The following is a 26,359-nucleotide window of genomic DNA, read 5'->3' as shown; positions in this document are numbered from 1 at the left end:
AGAGGAAAATAATAGATTTATAGCAAGAAAGTAATTATCTGTTATTATTTTCGGTAATTATATATCTGTAATTATTATTTTCTGCATTTATAATCGTTTGCAGAAAAATGTCATAAATAAATTTTATGTAAAAACTGTTAGAGATGCGAACACTCGGTTGTACATTTTTTTGTCGTTGAAGCTGTAACCGCTATAAATCGGTATCAATCAGTTGTTTTCGACAAACGATTTCAATTTAATTAAACGGCAATATTCTCTGGCCAACAAAACAAGCACAAAAAAAAACAGTTTCGTTATAAGCGTGAAAAATTGATTGCGTATCATGTCGATTAATAAAAAGAAAATAAAACGCGCTATCGGTTACATCGAGATCTGTCGATATTTTCACGCATTCTAAAAATATATCGCAATTATGAAATTCGTAAAAAAAAAAAAAAAAAATTCTCCCTTCGCGCAGCTCGCACGCGGAAATCCCGATGTCAAATCACGGTCGTGATAGTGAATGATGGATCGGGATGCGATAACAGTCTCACCTGACGTTCGGCAATGACGGCGGCAAAGTCTGCTCGCTGTAGTCGTAATCGTAGTCCTCGCCCTTTTCTCGATGAGTGATGTTCAGAATGGCCTCAACGTCCGGCGGGATGGATCTAATTGGATTTATCGTGACACCTTGTATATGGCCCACCGAGACATTCGTCTTGACTGTCACGTTCATCACGAGGATGTCGTCCGGCATGAGTACCATCGACGATGGACTGGTGACGGGTCTCTTATCAAGGGGGGCCTCTGTTCTCTACGTCATATAGGTGTTTAATCGTAACAAATTCGCTTATCCCCTTTTTTACGACGGTAAGTTTTTAATTATATATTTAATTAGTATATATGCATCCGGTAAGTCGATATAAATATTTTATGCACATATAAATGTAATATAAATATAAACAAAATAAGCACGTATGTGCGGTAAATTTTTAAAGCTTTCGATTTCAGAGAAGATGAGCAAAGATCAGGTTCAAAATATATTTAGTCTTTTTATTTATTCTCTTCGCTCACATAATTCTAAATGTTTTTTTTTTTTTTTTTTTTTTTTTTTTTTTTTTTTTTTTTTATTAAAAGAACTTTCACACAAAATTATTTCAGTATAATATTGTGATAATTTTGGGAATGTTCGAATATAATTTGTAACATATAATGTAAAAATAACGTAAATATTCGGCGTAAATTTATATCCATAAAATAACTCGAGTTTATAAAAATCTCTGACTATTTCTTGCTTGACTTCAACAAAAATATCTCATTGGCATCCACTATTTTCATATGAAAATCCTGATTATTATTCCTCCCCTCATCGTTACCTTAGCGAGCGTAGAATTCTCGGGCAATTTCTCGCCTGGGATAAGCGCGTTCCCGACATCCGTGAAAATTGCGAAAGGATGCGTCGTAGCTTTGTTTTTCTCAATTATATCCCCCGTCTTCGTCCCCGCCTCGGTAGTCCCGTCCTCGTTCCGGTCCTCGTTTTCGCTCGCGTTTTTATTTTCCTTCTCGTCGGCATCCTCGTTTTCATCGTTTCCATTATCGAGCATTAATTCCGGAAGCACCGTCGTCCATTCCGACGACGAGATATCCGTGCTGGACGAATCCTCCGTCGATGTGATTGTGGAATCCGTAAACGTGTTCGTGGAGGAATCAGCGTCTTTAGTGGATGCCATCGTTGACTCGAATACTGTTGTTGATTCAGTGTTACTCGTTAACTGTCGAATGAGGACGAAATAATTATTAACGTATAAATTGATTATCGTATTGGATTTGCTGGAGAAAACAGTACATTATGTTAAAATATTAAAAATTGAAAAATTATTATTGAAACTTATTGAACTTCATTAATAACATGTAATAGAACAAATATCTTGTCAAGCGCGCGTTTCTAATTTGACGTTTATTTCCGCGTCTATATTCTGAATGTTATTTTAAATTTTATTCATAAAGTATTCTTGTTACGTCAATATCAATAATTCACCAAATTATATTTTCATATTCCATACATATTTTTAGTATACTAATTATACTTTGTGTACGTATAGCAATTTATCAGATCTACTTATCTACTTATGAATTAAAGAAAAATAAAAAGAATATATATTATATCTGCATTTTTGTTCACAAAATGTTCTCGCGAGCTACAAATTTTCACAGATAAGCCAAAACGGTAAAACGCTTTTTTCTTATGTGAATTATATATTATCAGATTGAAACCTCGTTCGTCGAAGTCGCGGCGGTTGTCACCTCCAAGGTCGATTTGTAGTCCACCGTCCCTATCAAGATTTCATTGTCCATGATGTCGGTCTCCATGGTCGAGGGCCAAGCGGTAGAATAGGTGGTGACGAACGAGTCCTCCTCGAGATCGATTGTACTGGTGCTAATCTGTTCATCGACCACTCTGTGACCTCGTCCTTCGACGGGCAGATTTGTGGATTGGTCAATCGCAGGCTGAAAAATTAATGACAGATTCCATATCATAGTTTGATCAAAATTATTAAAAGGAAAGAGAGAGAAAGAAAGAATATTTTTTATAAAGTTTTATTCATGCTGGCTTTCCCCTGCCTGTAACTCAATCAATTTAATTTTGCTTGACTCGTTATATTAGAACCCAATCCCAATTGCATGTGAAATCTAATTTTGCGACATCAAAGAATCATGCAGAAATCAATGGCGCAATATAAACATCGTAAATTGTTTAATTGTTAAAAAGCTCAAATTTATGCCACCAAACGTGCAATAAGTGTTGAATAATGCAGAATTTTAATAAACACGTAATAGCACCGAGAGGGAAAGAGCAAATAAAAAGTAGAAACACATACACGATAAAAAAACTAAAAAAATTAAAAAATTGCAAATTTAACAAATCAAACACATAAGTATTTAACATGTAAACATATAAATTTATGTACAATTCTTACAAAGTTTATTACACATTACATATAGTGTTATGATAATAGGCTTTGTAATTTCGAGATAGGAACTGTCAGATCTCGTTAAGCTATTTAGGATTAACGCGCGATTGACGTACCCATACATTCAAGAATTGCGACGAACGTCGGGATCCGTCGCAGTTGTCTCCATTGTCTGAGTAGATTCCCGTGTATCTCGCGAAATTCAAATTCCCCTACATAAATGGCATTCTGTACTAACGACGCCACCCATTAATAATAACGTAACACGTCCATAATAGATACATCGTCTCCCGATCGGGAACTCATATCGCGTTACGTGATCCAATAAGGTATGCCTTATCCTCAAATTCCTGAACTAAGTCGAATGTCTAACGCGTTTATAACCAATGTTTCGGGTAGATTTCATTGATTAAATTCCGCCGACTACATAAATCACCGCCCCTTAACTTCGATCCTCCGCGAGTTTGTTCCTATTATTTGGTAACTTTGGGATTTGGAGAATAGCGTATATAAGCTTATTTAGAGTAGTTAGAACTAATTAGTTGTAGTTCGAAATAGAGACTGATGATAATTTACAACATGTATAAATAAAGTGTAAGGAAAAAGAAACGTACGAAAAAGTTGGTCTCCTTGCGGAATTTAGCGTAGTCCTTGCTGATGAAGGCGTAGGATGCATAGTTTTGGGTGGCCTTTACTTCGATGTTGCCGCCTTGAACGTTTAATCTCTCAGTTTCTCACTCAAAAGAGAACATTTGAATGGTAAAATCAAGCTTATAAAATATTATTTTTAGAAAAAAAAAATCCGATTTGTGTTCCCTTATCAAAACGTATTGTTGCATGCGATCGATGCATTTTGATTATAACAAGTTCGACTAGAGGAAAATTATCACATCGTATCGATATATAAATATCTTTGTGAATTTAAAGAGAAATCTGTCTCTGCAATTTTTTTCTTTATTAATACATATAAAAATATAAAAATATACGGCGGGGATTAAATAAAAGAAATCAAGTTCTTCTAGTCGACGAGTACATTATCTATAAGTAGACATTTTATATGAATGAAATTTACGAACCGAATGAGTAATGTTTGCGTAAGAAATTTATGTAACTATATACAAATATATCTATAAAAAATAGTACGTAATGGATTCTTTTAAACGAGACGAGGGATTTGTTAGCAGTGTATAAAATTCGCTTTTAAGTTATAATTCATATGTGGCCGATTTTCATTCGTAGATGTACATATATTTCTATTTGCCGCGATATTAATATCGATGGCTATCACGTATCGCGGAGCTGCCATATTGACTATCTCGAATAAACTCTCCCTCTTTCGTGCGGAAATTAAATCCCATTTTAATTCGCAGATGTTTTTCGCTTCCAAGAATCGATACGTTTAATTCGCTTACGCGCATGCGAAGCCCAACAAAATATTTTATTTTCCTTTCGCGAACGGAGAGATACCCGGTGAAATATTTTTAAACCCGGAGACGAGACGCTGTTTGTTGACGACAGCGCTCGTTATTCTCTCGCACCGGTACATGCATCAAATAAATATTTTCGCTTTTCGTAAAATATTTTTAGACTTAACCGAGCGAGACTACGATCTCGCGTTAGTCACGATCGACTTCCATTACTACCACACGCGATGTTGAAAATTATGTGTGCGTTTCGAAAATATATAGATAAAAGAAAAAATTTAAATTTCTTATTAGATAAATGAAGAGATTGATATTTTAACAAAATAAAATTAAAACATTTTTCACAGGGAAATTTTAACGAAAAGTAGAGAAAATTGAAAATTGAGATAAAGAATTAAAATTCGCAGAAATTAAAAAATCTGCATACAAAGTTTCCGCAAGTGTACATATTTTTTTTTTTTTAATTAATTTTAAAGCACTTTCTAATTATGTATATTTATCATCATCTTCTTTTATTTATTCCACCGTATTTTTTTAAGAGAGGGAAAGATTATCAGAATATTATTCGAAATAATGCTATCTTCAATATTAACAGTATTTTCGCGCTATTTGCCAATATGTCGCTCTTCTTCTGTATTTCAATATTTAATAGCGAGTAAAAAAAAAAGAAGGGGGAGTCAATATTTTCCCCTAGAATTTCGCGATTAATTTAGCGGAAAACACAATCCGGCTGTGTGAACTGTGCGTGTGCACCGGATGTAGCGTGTGCGCTTACGGCATACCCGATGCAGCGCGAAAACTTTTGCGTGAACTCACTGCAGTTGTAGGTGGATGGGCAGCATTGTCCTTCCCGCACGATCGGGCTGCAACCTTGAAGTGGTGGAGCGCACGCGAGCGGAACGCACCGTATGGCACCCATCGCGCAGAAACAATTGTCGCATGTGGCCTTCCACTCGATGTCGCGGACCATCTCGCCCTCGGCATAAGTGCGCTCGCCCACGCGACATCCTGGACGATCGTTTGAGCCGTGAGAACGCAAAAATCTGACCCCCGCGGACGGTGCGTGCTCTTTTTCGACTCATCGTCCGCGCGGACATTAGAGGGACATGTCCCTCGAATATCGAAATATCTCTCGAATATCCGAATGTATGGATTTTTCAAGATTTCATTTGATATGGAAAAGGGTAATAAATAGAATAAAAAACAAAATTGTCAACATAATCTATAAAATCGTAATCATGATTTTATTATACCCAATATTTTTAATTTTGATTTTAATTTGAAGTCGCATTCCTATTACGTTTTCTGGAAGTTTTATCTTATTTGAAATAATTTTTATATTCTGGAGGTAATAACTTTGCTCTTTTGATGGTGTCGTCCTATTAGTCCTCAATGGCCTCGTTCTGACGAGCAAATGAGAGGACCTCGAGGATGTTTGCCGTCCGGAAGAATTAACGAGTGCTTCGGAATCGTTATTTACCGACTTTTCATGGTCAGTCGTCGCGACGAGGCCCACGAAATCGCCCATTTGACGGGGGTGGTTTCCGGTGTGTGCTCGTTTAAAATTAAGTCGTATCCCCGAATGTGCCGGCAGCCAGTGACAGGCCGTCGCGTCCGTCGTAGGGACCTGAGACTTAAGCCCGGCTTAAATTTAAGCGGCCACGACGAAATAACCGGGCGTTAAATGAACCTCGGCAATCTCGGCGATTCGAAGCGTCGCAGCTTGCAGCTTCCGTTCCGGAGCAAAGTCGGCCGGCACCCACTGACTCCTCTCTTTATCGCGGTACACGTTTCCTCTACGGATGTCGGACCTCTTAACGAGAAAATCCGGGGACGATGGCTCATTCTGTATACGCGTGGCGTACAAAGAATGTTTTAAAGCGTCGCGCATTGTTTCCCCGGACCGCAAATAACGATAGACGACGAATCGAGAGAAAAACGACGAGGCGTTAACAATTTTCAAGTTATAAAAGCGACTAAGGGAATTAAAAAATAACGAACTTTTAATCCCCCTAGTTAGTTTTAAGTGGATTTTACTTTATCGGGAAAATTTTAATACGAAGCTCGTTAGCGCTCTGTTTGTTGACGGAGATTAAACACTTGCGGTGAAAGATCAATTTCAAATTTGTAAAAAAAAATCTCTAATTTTCTAAGCTCTTAATTGAAGTATAAGAATACCTTTCCAATTTCTTGCTTTAAAAAATTGGCACTATGTTTAGTTTAAATTGTATACATTGTTATAGAGTATTTTCTTGAAACTTACGCAGAGCTTAAACCATACCGATGAGACCGAGCATTAAATGAACCTCGTCGGTTATCCGGAGCCAGGATCCTTGTGTCGCGAGGTGATATAACGTTAGCAGTAACTCTTCGTTATTAAGTTACACATTTCATCACAACTTTCGAGAGCGCGCTTCGGCGGAGAGCTTTAGTCGCATGGCGGTAAATTTCGGAATAATCCCTAATAGCTCGATTTTCTTGAAGTTTTCTACTCCCGGGGGCGAACTTTGATAAGTTATCCGCGTATCCTCGTATACACAATGCCAATATATGTAAAACAATCTTCGTTTGCTCGCTGCATCGCATTTATCACATAAAGCTATCTCTACTAGCATTGAACTTGTAAATTGAATCAGTTTTGCAGAGACTCAACAAGAGAGAAACTCTCAATCATCGAAAAATTGCAAAACACTTTTTACTTCTAAAATTTCAAATTTCAAGAGATATTTTTTTCTTCTCGCTGGATGAGTGTCAGATTTGCGGGGAAAAAAAAAAAAAAAAAAAAAAGAATTACAAACTAAACTTCTCTACGTAAAGCACTAGTACAAAGCTTGATCGAGTTTCCAGAAAATCTCTCGTCTAGCGTCATCCACTTTTCTGGAATTCATTTAAGAGAACTGCCTCGTAAATGCGACAACAATTCAAACTCACCGTTTCCCGATAGCGGCGCCATTGTGGACGGATGGTGGTCTTCAAAAGAAATAAAGAGGACCATTGGTAAAGTGCTTTAAAGTAACTCGCGCGGTGATAAAAATACACTCACGAGTGCAGTTATACGCGACCGGGCAACAGGAATGGGGTGCATACAGCGGGGTGCATCCCGGCAGTGGCAGCAGACACTTGGGTCGGACGCATCTCCTCGTACCGGATATGCAATAGCAGTACTCGCATCGGCGCGAGCCCATCATCGCCGATCCCGCACCGTATCGAACGCCCTCGTGCAGACATCCTAGGATATTTCGAGTTTATTTCACTTTTTTTTAATCCCATTGTAACTGCAACTATACTACAATAATTACAAAGATGGCCAAACCTTTAGATGCAAGAATTTTAAAAATAAAAGTCCATCTATGTGTATATATAATTATATACAAGAAATACAAAGTATATTTCTACATGTAATTTTTGTTTAAGATCCATGACACTTCTTTTTATCTTCCATCATCTGTCTGATAAAATCTTCAATTCTATTATATTAATTCGCGCCTCTGTAGTGCTCTAATTATTTTATTTCGTGTTATAACGTTTATAACGGCAATCATTTGTTTGTCTTAAAAAGAAAGAACGGAAACGTCTATATATACAACAGTTAATCTTTAATTGCAATCGAGCACTGAATGGAGTTTTTGTAATTTACGTTAAATTGCTCTCGTTAAAATCGTTCCTGTCTGTGAGATATCACGTGAACTTCTCATCGAAGTTCGGCGAAGTTCCTCGGTGCCCAGTAATTTATTTAACAATGCTTTCAAGAAAGACGCACAGGCTCTTGTACATTTATAAAGTAACGTAAGATTGTTGTTTCGAGGGAAAATACTCGGACCGAATGCTCTATTATATTTTAATATTTTATTAAATTTAACTTCATTAACTCGGGATTTTATTTTTTATGACTCAGGGGGAAATCTTTGCAAACTTTACTGCCGAAATTGAAGAAGTGCTCAATTCATTAATATGAACAAGAATAGTGTGAAAATTAACATTTTATTTAACAATAGAAATTTAGAGATTATTAGCTAATAGATAATAATCATTTTCATTAATCAAAATGAATAAAGTTAAGATAGAACAAAAAAATCGCACATACATTGATTTAATTTTGTAATACATAACGCGTATAAAATTTTATTATGTTGCGGTAAATTGTTGCAATACCGAATCTAATGTTGTGCGCAGAGATGAAAGAATGTACCGACATAAACCTTGCGACAACAAAGAAATCCTGAATTAATTTAAAATTACTTTCGTTTCAGCAGTAACGAGCCATTTTAACCCCTTCTGTGTTATGCCCGAGTGTTCTTTACCTACCTCAATTTATTTACCCAAGTTTACTCGAGCGTAACGAGGCTCATTTATTTACCGCAGAAGTAACCCAGACGCTCTTTCCAGAGAGACGGAGTTAGAATGGAAATTATTAAAAATAATAGCGCACACACAACATGCTATTAATTTAACCCAGAATATATAGTATTTAATTATATTAAAAATAAATTATTACTTACGCTATATAATAAGTTGAGTCGTATTGTCAATTTGTGTTGAAATAAATATCTTTTATGTGTTGTGTGTATGTGTGTATATACACGCACGTGAATATAATGTAAAAAAGAAATTATTTCTACAAAATAAATATACAACGATATTCTTGCCGAAGAAGGTAAATAATAAAATATAAAGTCAACAGAATAAAAATACCTTCGTGAGGTTGACCATCCTTCTCAGCTTCTATATTCGTTGGTACATTGGCTCTCCGCAACATATTCTCGACATCGCCTGTAAATCAAATAATAAATTTAAACCTTAGCTCATCACAATTAACTCTTTAATCTACTTTACCCCAAAACTTTTATACGTTTTAATGCAACCGACTCTGTAAAAGAAACAAGACAAGTCTATGTACAAACACACAGACATCTTTATGTAATCTCTAATGTAATAGTTTAATTCTGATTAATTAAATTACACCGTAGAGAATTCATATAAAAATTATTTTTAAAAAATGATTGATATTATGTTTAAATTAAAAAAATATAAGGACGGATATAAAAATAGATCACGCGATGTAATATTATTTTATAATTTCTTGCACTCATAGAAAGACTCTTCGATTCTATAACAATTATTGTTCGCAAACAGATTACAGTATTTTCTTAAACAGAAAAACGTTCGGAACTGGTTTTTTTCTCTGTCGATGAAACGAGCGAACCCGTTCTTTCTTCATAAATATTCCCGGTAGTTTGTCGGGAGAGAAAACGAGAAATATATAAGAGAGAGAAAGAATAGGGGAACGAATAATGATTTTCGACAGCGAAGTTGAGATTGCCGGATGGCGAAAGGGGACAACTTTCTTTCCGTTAGTAAAACGAAAAAGTCTCTCTATCAACAAGATAATCCAGTAGCGATAAGTGAGATGTCATCTTACTAACGTTGATACTCGCTGCATACCAACTCGGCGCAACACGCATCCTCGGTCGGGGAACGAACGTGACAGCCCGTCGGTGGTGGATTCGGCAATCGCGGACAAACCCGTAGCCGGCATCTCAATGCGCCTTCGGTGCATCGGCACCGCAGACAGGGCTCGGACGTATCCACAGCCGTCCCTTCCTGATATCGGCGACCCTCGTATCTGCATCCTGCGATCGCGCGAGTATAAATTTCTCGTTACGTAACGAAACTTTAATTATAGTGTGTCGGCCGGGTTATCGAAATGCGCGCAGAAGTATACGCGGTATAAGGTCCTCGAAATTTCGGCTCTTATACTTGCGCCGGCTTACACAATAAATTATTAATTATTAAATTATTAATTATTGCTTTTTTATATAAAGAATTTTTATAACAAAAAATATATACACAGATATAAATATTTTTTCTTTTATTTTTTTTACAATATTCTTGCTCTTTATTTCGTTTATAATAAATTTCAAATTTTTGCAGTGGTCTTTAATCGGGATAATAGAAAGTAAAGAATTTATATTGCTTCGTAGATGCATTAACAAAGTTTAATTAAAGAAAGTTAATAAAATTAATAAAGTTTAACATATATATAGATTTAAATATCTAGAGATACACTTGTGGGCGAAAAATGAGGGTGCTATTTTATTTGGCACCGTTCGTGATGTACGTATAAATTTGTGGCTTGGTAACATCAGATCAAGCTGGATGAATTTTTTTTTATTCAGCTCTCTACGGTCTCGGCAGTCAGGTCTTGTCTTGTGTAATCCATTACATTAATCCAAGAGGATGCACAGCGATCCTCACAGGCTACATGTACTCTCTATTAACATAGACAAAGCAACGTCTGGTGAATGCGCAACGAATGTACGGCAGTCTCGATTAATAAAATCCAATTAGCAGTTAATTAACGCTCATCGCCAAACTTCCGTGTGCGATACGGAATGGAATCGTCGAAAGTTACATCGGCTAAAACAATTACCGAAACGTTTCAGTCGAATCGTATAGTCGAAGAAGTGTTTAAGTTTTCAGTAAAGCAATGTCTCTCCGAAGCAAAAGAAAAAATTCGGAAATAAAAATTCAGAATGTTATTCCAACATGCAAACTTCTATCTTGTCTTATCATATTACAAATGTATATATGCAGACACTTTTTACATTCATCAATTCTTTTTAAGGTCTCTTCTCGATTTGTTTAAGAAATAGAAACTTGAAAGATTTTGCATCGAAATTTCTTAAGGAAATTTGAGATTCGTTAGCGGATAACACAAAGATTTATAGAGCGAGATTAGATAAAATTAACACTTTAATTTTCAATTAATTTAAGTACTTCTGTTCTTCTCATCTGCACATTTTCTTTAACAAATCTCAAGATATCTAAATAATAAGCATTTTAAATCGCAATAAGACGTAACAAAATTTAACCGTGACAATCTGATTCTGGTTTAAACGAAGCGCGTGGAAAATGCCGAATAGCTCCACTTCAATTCCAAGCGCGCGTTGAAAGCGCTACGAAAAAATTGCTACAACGTGAACTTAAGCGTCGGAAATATTTGCACGTTCGGCTGTGAGCGAGGACGGCCCTTCCGAAAATGGAATTTTCAATATAAATTCCACCGTGCACTCACTTCGCAACGAAAGTGCCCGAGGGTCATCAGTCAGGATTGACATTGATATCATCCTGCACATCGAGTAGAAAACAATGTTAAAAAAACAAACTATATTTAATCTGTAGAAATTTTCGAGAAAAGACAGATACCTATGTTGCACGTAATTGATTAATCTTAAGTAAATTAATGACAGGAGGTAGACATTCACTATTGACCAAGATTGGTTGCCTTGGAAAGCTCACAGCTTATCGAGATGCTCTTCTGAATATATACGTGTACATCCTTTATTTATTTTATTCTTTTATTTTTCTTTATCTTTTCATATCTTACAGTAAATTAAAAAAAGATGAATAAATTAATTATTTTGACAGAATATTAATAAAATTTTTCTTTTATTCTATATTCATTGTTTCTGTTTCCAGTACAGACAAGAGTTACATCGCGATTGCATATCAAAAACATATAATTGCTGCGCGTCTATATCGTACATTTCACGAAAATGTTAAATTATCGTAATGATATCCGAAAGCTTGATTTTCCCAAAAGATCGATTATTTCAATACGCGACTTGTCAATTACCGCTTTTTACTCGTCGACGGTTTATCGAACGAGATGTGCATCCGTGTACTGTTCAGAATTGTAAAAAAAAAGGTTCTCTTTAATATAAAAGAAAGTAAATTTACTAAAAATAACAACGTTCTTCTCTCACACACAAGATTGACAAAAATCATAGTAGTATAATCGCTTTATAATCAGACAATCTCTCAAAATTAATTTCGAAGGCCCTTAATCTCCGCGTCTGCCATTATTTCGCCGTTAGATGCGTCAAAGACAAGAACGTGTCTAATATCCTTCATATCTTCTCGCTTACGTCTTTAACCCTCTCGCTGCATTCTCGAGGATCGTAATGCGAATGGATGCAACGTGCGCGATGTTGGAGCTGTCATTAGTCCCGAGAACCTAAGTACGAAGAGCCGCGGCAGAAAGTAAAGGACACTCCAGACTTGGCCGGCAGAAGGGCGGAGAAACAAGCCAAGTTAGTTAATGGCGCAAAACCGGAAGTCCTCGTCGTCGAAGCGGCGAGGAGGTCGCTTCTCCGGGAGGATTTTAATCCCACTACATTGGACTAGGAGATATGCTGCGCCAAGATTTTGTTATGGACACTTCTAAGCGAACGTGAGAGAGACGCGTGTCGTCGGGCCGACCACAAGCCGCTCTCATGTGCGAGTGTTTCTGCCGAGTTAATTAGCGCATGGTGGATATGTACCGTGACATCTAAATACAAGTTGACGTGCACGTACATTAGCGGCGCGCGTCATTAGCCGTTATTATCCTATTTCCTGTTAATGGAGACTCACCTTCCATATCCAGAGCGAAGGTGTGAGAAATAAGCGCCGATTCGAATTTTTTAATTAAAAATGATTCATTAGTCTTCATTTTCATTCTTTTCGATCTCTCTTAATCTCTATAATTTACAATTAAAAAAATAGAAAACTCTCCCTTACATACTATATTCCTCGTATTAATTACTTTTCGATTCAAATTCTGAATCTTTGTCATGTATTTTCTTATATAATCCTGATAATTTATTTCTTATACATATAATTTATAAAACAAACTTTTAATATTAGAAGTGTGAATTATTTTCATTAAATCTCGCGTTTTCAATGAAGATCTTACAATCTGTTGTAAGAAGCGTAAAGAAACGTATTTAGTCGACGATTTGCACTTTCGAGTGGAGAGTCTTCGTCTATTCTTGAGCTCACGAGAGAAAATCGTGAGGGTCACTGCATCACTGCATCGAGGCATCTCTCTGTGTCTCTTTTTCTTTCTTTCTCTTCCTCTGCACTCACTGCCAAGTGCAACGGTGCGCTACCGGCCGATCACGTATGTATATGTACATACACGGTATGAATGGAGCGAACTTTGGCCTTACATCTCCTTTCCCTCCCTCCCCAAATCCATATTTCTCCCTTCTATCCGTGACCCCCCTCGTCCGGTTCTATATCCCTCGGAGGAATAACATAAGCTGTAACGTAACCATTACATGCACGCACTCGGTCCACGGTAAGGAGAGAACGTGGGCGAATGAATTGTCGAACGTCGCGGAGGCTGCTGCCTGTCGTACTGGATAATCCTTATTCCAGTCAGACAGAGTTCAAACACACGAAAGATTCGAACAAATCGTGTGACCGATCTGTTCGATCGAAACGAATCGAAAAATTTGATTGTTCGAATAATGGAGGGATTATAATTGACGAAAATTTTCAAATAAAAATAATATTCATTGCAAACTAATAAATTTTTGTTTGTTTCCCATATTCGCAATATAGAATTATTTTATATTACCGAAAGTTCGAACAGAGAAGTTCTAACTGTTCGAATATATTTCCAGACTCGAGGGATCCGAACAATTTAATTCATTTCGATCTTGAAATTCAGACTCCAACTGTTTGTGCTTTAAAATTCCAACAGTCAACAGGTCGATGTTTCAGGGATGGAATCTTCTCCCCTTTCTTTACCCGAAGTTAAATAATAATTACGTAATTATGTTTCACATTTAATTGTCATATATTATTCTACATGTTTCTCATATATCTATATCTAAAACCGAAATATTCAAATTACGATATCAAAAATTATTATTTCGTACAAATGTGTCCAAAGATAAAGAGAGAGAGAAAAGGAATAAAAGAGAAAGAATTAAATTATGATAACAAGCGAAATTTCATCGAGATGGTTCGTTATACTTCGAAGAGAGAAATATCAATAACTTAAGAATTTATTACGTATATTCTACAAAGATCGACTTGAATAATACCGGAAGACAGCGCCAATTTTATCCGGTTCGTTGTTTTTAAAGAATCGTAACAAACGTAAGCACTCCGTGTGCTTGCGCGTTAGCTTTTGTTTGCTTCAACCGGCCGGACATTTATTTATTTGTTGAACTTCTCTTCGGGAAACGCGACTATTCGCCGTAGGTAAGCAATTGTGACGAAAGCTGATAGCCTCACAAATATTTTATTTCTCTCGAAAAAGCGAATCGGTTGTTAAAACAACTTTTCAAATATTAGTTATAATGAGAATATGTACGAGAAAAATATTTTAGCGACAACTCGATTATATGAGGAGATAGAAATGTGATATTTTGATATAAAGATAGCGATAATGATCGATGGCTGACTGCATCAAATTTACTCATCAAACTTTGCTATCGTTTACGCACAAATAAAATATAAAATATTTCATATTTTAAAATCGAAATAATGCACATATAAAATATAATTAATTAATGATTATATAATAATTAATCAATTAGACATTGATATTACAATTTAATCGTCATCAATCTTTGGATCAATTGTTACATTAAGAAATAAAAATATAAAATTAAAAATTGTATATATTAAAATAAGAATTAAGATATAAAATGCATAGAAATCCTCGAAGCTCAATATTTTTCTCAGTTTCATATTTCTTTAAATAAAGCTTGTATAGGCTATAAATTATTTAATATCGACATTTTAAAGAGCTTGTCTTGATAGACGATGCTATCACTATAAGCCGATCGTTTGGAGTCATATGTTTTTTTAGTAAAACCGCGCAGCATTGGATAACCGACTAAATACAGCTAAATACAAATTGACCACAAATAGACTCTACGAATTCATCGTGTACTGCAAACAAAGTGCATCGCGCTGCGCTCGTAATCTCGTTCTTTCGAAATGTCGCGAGTGAAATTGGCCAATCGGCTTCTGAATCGTGTCGATCTCCATTCGGGCCCGTGCCTGGGACACACTGATAAATCGGGTCCTCCCTGATAAATCAGCTCGTGCACGACGATAAATTCGCGGTGGGTCGACGTATCGCGAGGAAATATCGCGTGATCGCGTCCAATTAATAACCGCGCAATTCCCCGAGATTCTTTAAAGAGGATGCCACATATTTTAATAACGACAAATACGGAACACCTGCAGAAAATCGTACATGCAGGGCTGTATTAGAATATAACGTAATATATACTGAAAACATTCGAATTCTTTTTGTCAGATATATAACAAGAATTTTATTTTATTTTAATTATATATATAATTTATAATTTAAGCTAATAATATAAAATACACCTATATGACATGTATAGAAATAATATGAAACAATGATCAATCGATTTATTATAAGGTGTATGCTTTATAAAAAATATATGACACGTTTAATCTTCATGTTTACTATACAAAGACTTAAATGTAGTATTTTATACAATCATGATAATAGTCTGTCTAATATAATAGAAAATAATAAAAAAAGATTTGACCAATCAAGATAATATTCTCGTTAAAACAATTCTATTTTAAAGAACACAATGGCACATTTGAAAAAGAAATCGATATGCGAAGAAATTTACGAATGCCAAAGCAAACTTCTTCTGTAAGCAATTATCCTGTTGACTCACGATCGCAAATAATGATTCGAGGAGGGATATATCAACGGCGATTCTTTTTTTCTTTACTTTCGACGGTACGACCTCCCTGATAAAAGACCTTGGCCTTATAGGAAGCCGAGGAGATTGTCTGACAGAACGAAAAGGCGAAAGGCGGTGGACCGAGCAGGAATAAAAAAATCGGAAAGATCAGGAAGAGAGGAGAGATGAACCGCGGGCTACCCACGACTTTTGACTCTGCTTAAAGCCACCTGGCAACCGGATATCGAGATTCTTACCGTTGGAAAACGTTGAACGAGAGGGCTTTCGAGTAGTTAAGTAAGAGGGCAACCTATAATTAACGAATCCGCGATATGTTACACGCGAATAAACGAACGAACCACCTCTGCGATGAAATTGTATTGCCCGTTACCACAATTTAATTCGAGATCTTTCTCTCTTCTTTCTTTATTTTTTTTTTTTTCTATTTGTTCCTCCGAGCACATTTGTGCGCAAGAATAATTTTCGATATTGTAATTCGAATATTTCAGCCTTAATATATGAGAAACACTCTATACATTCATGAAATAACATTAATATTAAAAAGAATAAATAAAAAGTTTGCGGAATATTAGCAAAAAAAATAATGTATAATTGAAATCTTTATGTTAATTATATATATAATTACATGAATAATATGCAATTTGTAGATAACGGCTTATAATTTATGTTTATGTGACCGACTTAATAAAAATTCTGATCACGCGGAGAGGATTCCTTCATAGAATTGTGAACGAATTAAGAACGTTTTTGAGTTTTCAAGTATTGTCGACTTTGTTGACTTGCTGCTTGCATCTTGAAGGTTTAAAATGTGTCACCGAACGACTTGCAAGGCACGTAAATCGGTTTTTAAAATATTTGCATTGCATTCGCTAGATCTTTGTTAACTATATTCGAATTGAATTCTATCTATTGCTATATAATAATCAGATATATTCAGTGGAATTAAAATTTTGAAAGACGTAATTTATTTGTAATTTAAAAAATATTTTTTTAGAATTGTTTTAATATCTTTTTTCTTCCTGAAATTTTATATTTCTTCTTAAGAAAGTGGAAAAGATATTTTTAAGAGTTTAGCTTATGTATGAGAACGATTTCTATTAACATATCAATCTTAGAAACAAAGGAGATAAAAATATTTAATTCAAGCGATAGATTAAAATTTTTTGCGAAATGTCACTGCAACGAAACATGGAAATAAATACATGACAATGACAAATCGTCCATTGCTAGAGCGACGATGAGATCCTTAATCAAAACAGATGCGTATATAAGACGAACTTGAAAGATAACGTAGGCAAGATGTATCGTGTCAGACTGATGAGTGCAACCACATGCTACCATGAGAAACTGATCAAAGAGAATGTTTAACTTTATCGAATAAATGTAACGAACAAGGCACAATAAAAAAGATTATTCCTAAATTTATATACAGTCTTAAATATTACATAATTGTAAAAAAGACAAGACTAATTATAAGTTTTCTATTTAATCTATTTTTTTTACTATATCTGAAGCTTAATTCTTTGTTATTTGATTTTAAAGTTTGAATTTAAGGTAGTGAAATAAAGAGTGACAATCAGACAAAGATCAGATCTGGATAAGTATCTGATTATTCCAGCATTATTTCGAAGAAATGTTGATTAAAAAAAAAACATGAAATTTAAATAGCAAACTTTTATCATTATCGTCATTTCGCGGAATATGCGTGATCTGCTGATACAGCCCGCATCTTTGTCATGATCCGGCAGATGAGATATCGCTTCGATGGACGTTTCTCTTGTTTCGATTGGAGAAACGGAAGAGATCGATAGATCAGTATATCTAGATCGTGAGGGCCGGGCCCTTTTGTCACTTCGGGCAAAATCGAGGCAAAAATATCGCACACATGCGAAACAATATCGTTCGTTTCGAGAATTAAAGGGGACGCGCGCATTCACTGGCGTCGCTCGCGATCGCGTTATAAATATATGTACATTTTTTACATTTATATATTACTTTGTTAATATTTATATAATTATAGAAGTCATATATTTCGTTGCTATTTAATTATGTTTATAAATTTAAATTATTGCGCATAATTTAATAATGCAATAAAAATTGTATTATTAATCACATTTTGCGGAATTAATAACTAAATTAATAAGAGCAATTTTTCAAAGAATGTTTGTTGATCATATAATCACTCTCTTAATAACTCTTTAAGGCCTCTTTAGACGATCTATAAATAATTCGCAATTAAATTCAAGACAGAATTCTATTTATAATTTTACGCATTACATATTTTTAATGCAAATGTATATTTATATATATTTTAATTTGTATGTATTTTACATGTTTAAATCTTTCCTATATTACACAATCATAAAATTTATAAATAGAATTCTGTCTTGATTTTTTGCACAAATTATAAATTGTCTAAAGAGGCTTTTACAATATTTGTATGTCTTGAAAACATAGATGTCACAGTACAATATTTTTTGACAGATATGTTACAGCAGATCAAAAATATATAATTTTACATTTTTTTAATATGAGATGGATGAGACACGGATTTTCCAAACTACTTGTAGCATTTGGATCATTCGTGGGCCTACTTTGACAAACAGACATTATTATAAACTGATCGAGACGTCAGAATCATGAAACATTGGTCTTCAAGTCTGGTATTTCTGTGGTTAACGAATACCTTGTCGCATAATCCAAACTGTTCAAACAGGAATTGCAGCTATTTACCACAGTCACATATAGCGACGATATGTATATATCGCGCTCATGTGTATCGCAAAATACTTCATGGCATCGATGTCGTTGCGAGATAAACACGAATAATCATAACTCAAATAAATTTTGGGCGGTTATTTCATCACTTTTGTTTAATTAACCGTCGTTTAATTAAGTATTAGAAATTATATGATCGTATATTGTTAATAAAAAAATTGTTATTGCTTTTGATATATCAATTATCAAATCTTTTACTATACTTTGTGTCTGCATAATATAATGAAGCATAAAGCAGATGCAAAATTTCATCATAACGATGAGTAATAAATTATTAATCGATATGCATCTCTCTCAAGCTCTCAACTCTAGATTCGACCATTGCATATTTTTTGATAAAAATTAACTTTTTCTCTTGTGGAAAAATGAAATCCATTTCTTCTGTACGCGTTGCTATTATCACAGAATAGACAGGGGAATCGTTTTCTGACGAGCAAATGTACATTTGCACTTACGCCATTGCGCATATATACGTAGCTACATCTCTCATAGCCCGTCCCACGAGTCACTTTCGAAGGTATATACGAGCGAGCGGCGATGAATGGACCGGAACAGGTTCTGAATCTTATGCAATGATAAATGAGTGACCCCACGGCACATCGGCTTCACCTGTACACCTGGACGAGGCAGCTCGGCCGCGAATGGGGGGACGCGTGATCGTGTTTGTGCGCGTGTGACGGCCCCCCTGAAAATGGCTCCGACATCCACTGAATGAATCACGCCGACGAAGGAAAAAAAAAATGCATCGTCTCCCGTACCGTTCGACGCGATTTAATTGTAAATTCGTAATTAATTCGCCCGCGATTTTATCCGATAATCCTGTCTCCGTTTATCCGTTGAATTAACGTTATTTCATAATTGTGTGCATGTGTAACAATTAAAGATTTCTCTCTACAATGACAATCGTATTTGACGAAGGGATCCTTTTTGTTTCGGATGTTGGATTTTAATCTAACAGGATAAAATATCACTTCTTTATGTGTGTACCGTCTTCCTTCATTATCATTTATATTGATGCTTTCGAATTAGTCTCTCGTCAATTCGTGCAATATTAAATTAATTTAAGATATTTAGATGATTTCGGCTGATTGTGCATATATTAACAATCTACAACCATATAAATTAATCATTATTCATCAAATATAGGTATCTGAGATTATTTTATCTGATACCAAAAGAAATTTCGCCAAATATTTCAGCTGTTTCGCGCTGTCTGTCACTACGCTCTCAGACACGTTTTTATTCCCAATTTTCGCTGATTCTTTTTTTCTTCTGTTATCGTATGACGAGTTTCGCATTTCACGAAAACACACGTGCATCTGTCGTGTAGCATTTATAAAAAAAAAAGGGAAAGAGAGAAAAAGAGAAACAGTACTTCGAAAGAGTGACAGAACGAATGACGGAACGTGCGGGAGAAAGAAACGGAAACTCGTCGGCGAGGCCGTTAATTTTTCACATTGCCATGTAACGGAGCAGCTAATAGTAGCTCTGCCTCTCTCCTTCCCTCGGCTGGGAAGTCTCCCTTCGGCTTTCTTCTTTCCTGCTGAACGATCTTCGACCTCGGTTAAGTTGCAAGGTGAATTATTCATGCGGCGAATAATTAGACGCTTTATACCAACACGTGACGCGGGACCTGAATAAATGCTTGCAACAGAATAGTGCATCCATATTCGCGGTTAAATTCGCATTGTGCCGTTCGCGATGGGCGATTTCGGGCAGACGAGACGCTCGAGGAAGTTTCATTCAACCCTTGACATGTTTGTTGTTGTTTGTATCCTTTATATATCTTCGCATATTGCTGCGGCAATGTTAACCGCTTTGATTGTTTTCGAGATTCTCATCAAGACATCAACCTTATAATCTTATTTTCAGTCATGGGAATATATTCGCGGACTGTATAATTACAATACCGGTTATTAATTTCTGAATACTTAATTGTGATCGAATTGTCAAGGATAAGATGACTTACTTGAGATAATATTTCACCTCGGTTGATGACAAAATAATAAATAATCATTTAATAATTGATTAGTGATAAATTGATTTAATTATTAGACTAAACTTTCAAGTGTTATAGAAACGTTTAACATGAATTTTTTGAAGTCGATAATTTAATATACTGAGAGTAATCATTTTTAATTATTATATATTTCTTATAGGAATAATTAGAACATTTTTCATTAATCTACGATATCGAATTGTGGGATCAGATATTTACGAGGATAATTCTGTAGATATAGGAGTGCTAGAGTTATATACAACAATCGATAGTAAGAACGGGGTTGATGGATTAACCGAACATACGTGAGGCATCACTCGTTACGGATGAGGCAACCATAATTTTCAAGCCGGTAAATGGGACTCGCGAGGCCAAACTTCCTTCCGTTTCGAACTCCAGGCGGCATAACAAACGATCGGCGATCGAGAGAGCCCCGTTCCGCCGGAGTTAAACTTTCTTTTTCTCCTTACCCCTCTCTCTCCTCCCTAATACCAAACCCCCACTGTCCTCGTCCTTTTTTTTCGCCTGCCTTAATTACATGTTAATGTCAGGATTATCAGCGTAGCAGGGCGACACGAAGTGGGAAAGTTCGTGTGGCGGGTTAAGCGTTTCTAAAGTAGTTAAACATTTTTCTAATCGACCTTAATAGAGTTCTTGCCGATCCTTTTAACTACCGCGACCGTCCGGAATCTGCCCGTAGTCGCCTAAGTAGCGAGTCTCATAACTGCCTCTTTATTTCTTCATTAACCGACCAACTTTGAATTTACCACCCGCAAAAATCGTAAACGATCCTCTTGATATTTATTACAAACGCTAAACGTTATTTGAGTGTCTTTCTGTATATATTGCAGAAAATTAAGTCATTTTAATCCTTGGTTCTCTTATCTGTACGATTATATTTCTGCTTTTTTTCTATCATAAGAAGCATTCCTTTTCATGCTACGAGATACATTTAGAATTAAAATTATATCCACCTCTTAACAAATTACAAAGAGGAAACAAATGTAATATGAAATTATACATCTGCTTAAATATTTTTTAAAGTTTATATGTATTATTTCTAAAATAATGGCATAAAAAGACATTTCTAAAGAATATTCCATTTATTTGAAAAAGTAGTATCTCTATAGCTTCTTCTATAATATATGAGTGCTTTTTCGATATTTAAATTGATTCATCATTTAATGCATTATTATTATGCCTTAATCGCTTCTGCTATCTCGAGCGAACAATCTCTCGATCTAAAATCGATCGCGAAATACCTTGCTCTTAATAATATACATCATAAAGAGAAAAAAAGAGAGCGCGAATAATGACGATATTGTGAAGGAGAAGAGCGCGCAAATGGGTCTCGAAATATTCCAACAAAGTATTTCAGCCCGGCGTATCTGTGTCTACAGGCGCATTCTGCTTCCCACGTTCCACGAATGCCACGACTTGTTGACTCAGGTCAGCCTTAAGGTCTTTGAAATTATACGACGGCCATCCTGTGGACGTCCCGTGACTATTCACGAAGCCGTAACCGCCGTCTGGTCAGAAGATAAAACCGGAAAGAAATCTTCGCGTTGGTGACCCACGAAAATGACACGGCGAGATAAACAATCGGGCGACGTGACGCGATACGTACCGTCACATACGTGTATTTATACCGCACGGATTTATATCTCTACAGGGTATCCCGAACCGATCGACAGGATGTGCTTTTTTTTTAAAGGGGTCAGATTCTTCGAAAATTTGGAGAATAATCTTTGGACAAAAACTGCGACCGCGACAATAATTATTGTATCATCATCTCGATCGTTATGAATGATCATGTAATTTCGCATAAAATTTCAAGGAAGTAAAATAAATTCGGAAAATTAAGTAGATTGAAATTTAGTTTCGATGCACTTAGCTCTACTTAGCTACATATGCTACAACGCGCGTTCTTAATGAACACGGACGGCGACCAACACTTATAAGGATAATTGCAACTTAATGCGAGCGCGGATCCTTCATACCGAGGCGTTTCGCCGAGCGTTCCGTCTACGCATCGTGAATACCAAATTAACACCTAGTTAAGTTTCGAAGAACACAGTCATTTGCATGTTAGACGCCGTCTATATCTTCTTGTGTGCGCACAATTTACGATAGGCATTAACAGTTACTGTGTGAGGATTATATACTCTCTCTCTTCGGAATTCTCACGAAAATTTGGGATTATTAAGCATACATATATCTACACGTGTTGTTTTTTTTATACACACTTGTATGTATACGGATGTGCGATAGAGACGCTTGTGCTCCATTCACACGTGTATCTATCTGAAAGAACCGCCGTTATAAATTATCCCGAGTAGCAAGAATAATCCCCGTTGAGCGGTTTTACGACGGAGACTAGTTTCGTCATTACTCGCGCAAATTACTTAGAATGATTTCAGCTAATGACGCCAACTAATTAACGTCTTAAAGTTTTCAATGGAAAGACCGTTTTACGTTGGATTTATTCGCTAGCTCGCATGCAACACGCTCTTTTATGATGTCAAATTAAATATAAATTAATTCGTTGCACGCACGCGTTCCAGATTGATTGATTTAACCCATTAAACTATATTCTTTAAAGAAGAGTCATTAACAAGGACAGTTAAACTATTTGTTCGTGTATTGACGCGCTAAGCAGCTATTTTTAAACAACTTTTTTTTACGTTACGTGCGCTACGTGAATTGCATTACTATGCAGAATTATTTGGTATAGTGTTGTATATAAATAATATTATCACATTACAATATTACGATTAAGATTATACGATAATAGCCGGAGCAGTTAAATGAAAAGATTTTCACTTATAAATTTGAGAGAAAAAATGACTGTTAATAAATAGATAAATAATTATGTATAATAAATAAATTAATGATTTTATATAACGAATAGATAAAATATATAGATAATACTAAATTATCAATCTGTATTCTATTGCATAGATTATTATATTTATGAGATTTATTCTAGCATTACGGACACAACTATAATAAATAATGATAATAATAAAAGAGAGATAGAGAAAGATGGAAAATGTACAATGCATTTTGTAATTGCATAACAACTGAAATTGCACAAATAAATTCATTGCCCACGCTTCTTGTAGAAATTACACAATTTTCCTCGTCGTAGAAAAATAGTGTCGTTTCAATTAAGTCATTATGAATATTGAACAAAAATTCCGATCCTGCGAGCGAAAGGTTAGGCAAACGTCGCGGAATTCTCTCCATCACAATGAGCCGGGTAAACAATGTAAGCGAAGACTTTATGAATATTCACCCGACGTTATATATACTCTTCCACGAAGGTGTACCGTAAAATTTCCACTAACGTGATTCTAGCATTTCCATTCTACCGTTGCGCCGGTGCCGAGGGAAACGTATTCTTTTCATCAGAAAAAAATCGCAGACGCGAGAAGAGAGGGAGGGGAAAGAATAGTAGTAATTTCAATAACATCGATGCACAAGATTGTTATGAATTTTCATTGAATCCCGCCAAGGGGGATTCCGTTACAATAACGCATCGCGTGTTTGTCTCACGCGAATAAAATTACGAAAGAACGACGTATAACGAAATTTTTCAGATCCCGGGCTTTCCTATCGAAAAATAACACAAATTCTCGTCGAAAAGGAAGACGCGCATTTTCGTCATTTTTATCCGAAACTTTTAATAATAAAATAATCCTTCAAAGTGATCAGCGGAGCTTTCCCACCTGTTGTCAATGAATATTATGAAAATTTTAGTAGAGACGATGCCTTTACTACGCAAAAAATACAAAGACGCGAGCACAATGTGGCATAATGTATCGCTAATCCAAACAATATCATCACGAATTTTCATTAATTTTAGCTTCAATGCACTATCCGCGCAGGCATCATTATTTTCACGAGAATATGATACAGAGAGAGAGAGTGGTATAACAATATTAATTATGCTTATATTACGGCATATGGTCATGTAATTTTTGCTTCTTCATTTACGTAGAGAAAATTAACTCTTGCTATAAAACACGAAAATGAAAATCTAAAGGATATAGAATAATAACGAGAATAATATTGATTGGCGCTAATATATTCATAATCGGCCTTTGTTAATATAATTATTACGATCCACAAAAGCCTTACAAAGGCTTGTATATCTGTTTTCAAATCTAACACGCTATTCGTACTTAACTAATTTAAATCATATTTCGCAAAATTAAGAGATGCAATAAATTCTATATCAGTCAATTTTTTGAATTCACTTTATCTATTATTTTCTCATCGAAACTTATCAAAATTATTCACCTTGCGTTTACGCTTTTTATATATGATGATTATCGTGTGTGTCAACTTGACGTTCGTTCAATGACTTCATTGGAGTGTGCATTAATCGAGAAATTATTGTGCATGTCATAATTCTACATTCCGTGATTTCAATTTGTCGCAGTTTGCACGTTTGTAACTCGCTGCAATAACTGCTTGTTGCTTCGCTACGATAGTTCAATCACCTCACTTCTCATAGTAGCAGCAGCAGCAGCAGCAGCAGCAGCCACGACAAGTAATAACTCAAAGTGCATTACACCTTGGGCGCAATTACGAGCAATTACTCCTTGAAGTAACCCGGCAAGCTGCTACCAAACATTACCGGATGCGAGTATAGTGGAGGTGAGCACTCGACCATCGACGCCTATGGCAGCTGCCAACATTTAGTCAGATATGGACCAGAAGAAACTCATTCAGCGCACAAGCAGGGGCGGAGTTGCCTAGAGCTTATCGAAATTCTGGGAAAATCGACAATTCCTAATAGCTCAAGGGGTTGAGATACGTATATTTCCGGAAGCCTTTTAATTATCCTCCATGTTATAGATATATTCTAAGAAAATGTTTTACGCTAATCGCGATGATTGCATACTGTTTGAATACAAATCATTCGCTTTATATGTAGCATTCGAATCCATTTGCAATTACTTCAATCTTAGACTATACATTTGATTATACATATTTTATTTGTGTGTATACCTAAAATTACGTAATAGTTACGTGATGTTTCGTGCCATCATTTTTTTCTATTTTCTTCCACCGTAGAACGGCTGCGCGCGAGTTCTTATGCAAGAGAGGTCTTATATAAAAATTTTCTCCGATAATAATCTGTCGTAAAGTCCGCCCCTGCGCACGAGAGCTCGTCGGACGACACGATGGGAGGCACGACAACGGATACTTTGTACTAGTTTTTCCAAGCCGGCATTATTATGTTTTCTCAGTACGGGTAATTAGGGTGGACATCGAGAGAGCGCATACCGGGTGACCGCGGCACGAGGAAATTGCCCGAGTTTACAGCGAACGTATATATACACGTCGGAATAGACGATGTTGCCAATGACGCGAGACTTTCGCGGGTATAAAAGGCATATCGGGAAAAATGTACAGCGCGTGGCCCCCAACGCGCATCAATCTTTCATGACAGATTCTTCGACGATATCGGAGTTGATTTTCTCGTAACGAAAATACACTGCGGCATCAATCATTTTCGATTTATTAGCATGGGAACGTGAATAGGTTTTCGCGAATTAAGTTCCTTTCTCGGGTACTTAATTTCCAAGTTTTATCATTCGAAGCTAAAAATTTCATGCAATCCTACGCCGAAAGGGGAAAGAAATCATACAATAATAT

At 35.8% G+C, this 26,359-nt stretch overlaps 1 protein-coding gene across 3 annotated transcripts in view; it reads right to left on the bottom strand.

Annotated features, from left to right (window-relative positions):
• Positions 1-26,359, bottom strand: part of LOC145936854 (uncharacterized) — a 48,911-nt gene that overhangs the window by 5,317 nt on the left and 17,235 nt on the right. For 2 of the 3 annotated variants that reach the window (XM_083039489.1, XM_083039487.1), the window contains exons 2-10: positions 9,799-10,005; positions 9,068-9,145; positions 7,419-7,604; positions 7,307-7,345; positions 5,192-5,383; positions 3,566-3,660; positions 2,254-2,487; positions 1,356-1,751; positions 534-793 (exon numbers count right to left, since the gene is read on the bottom strand). In XM_083039489.1, the coding sequence (XP_082895615.1) occupies positions 534-793; positions 1,356-1,751; positions 2,254-2,487; positions 3,566-3,660; positions 5,192-5,383; positions 7,307-7,345; positions 7,419-7,604; positions 9,068-9,131 (1,466 nt within the window). In that variant the 5' untranslated portion in view covers positions 9,132-9,145; positions 9,799-10,005. Of the gene's footprint in view, positions 1-533; positions 794-1,355; positions 1,752-2,253; positions 2,488-3,565; positions 3,661-5,191; positions 5,384-7,306; positions 7,346-7,418; positions 7,605-8,874; positions 8,924-9,067; positions 9,146-9,798; positions 10,006-26,359 lie in introns of those variants that run through there. The other variant, XM_083039488.1, reaches the window with a different exon arrangement.

Source organism: Prenolepis imparis, unplaced genomic scaffold, assembly GCF_030444845.1.
Source record: "Prenolepis imparis isolate NDT839.2.m4 unplaced genomic scaffold, iyPreImpa1.0 SCAF_5, whole genome shotgun sequence".
NCBI lineage: Eukaryota > Metazoa > Arthropoda > Insecta > Hymenoptera > Formicidae > Prenolepis > Prenolepis imparis.
This window is presented reverse-complemented; position numbering and strand designations above follow the sequence as displayed.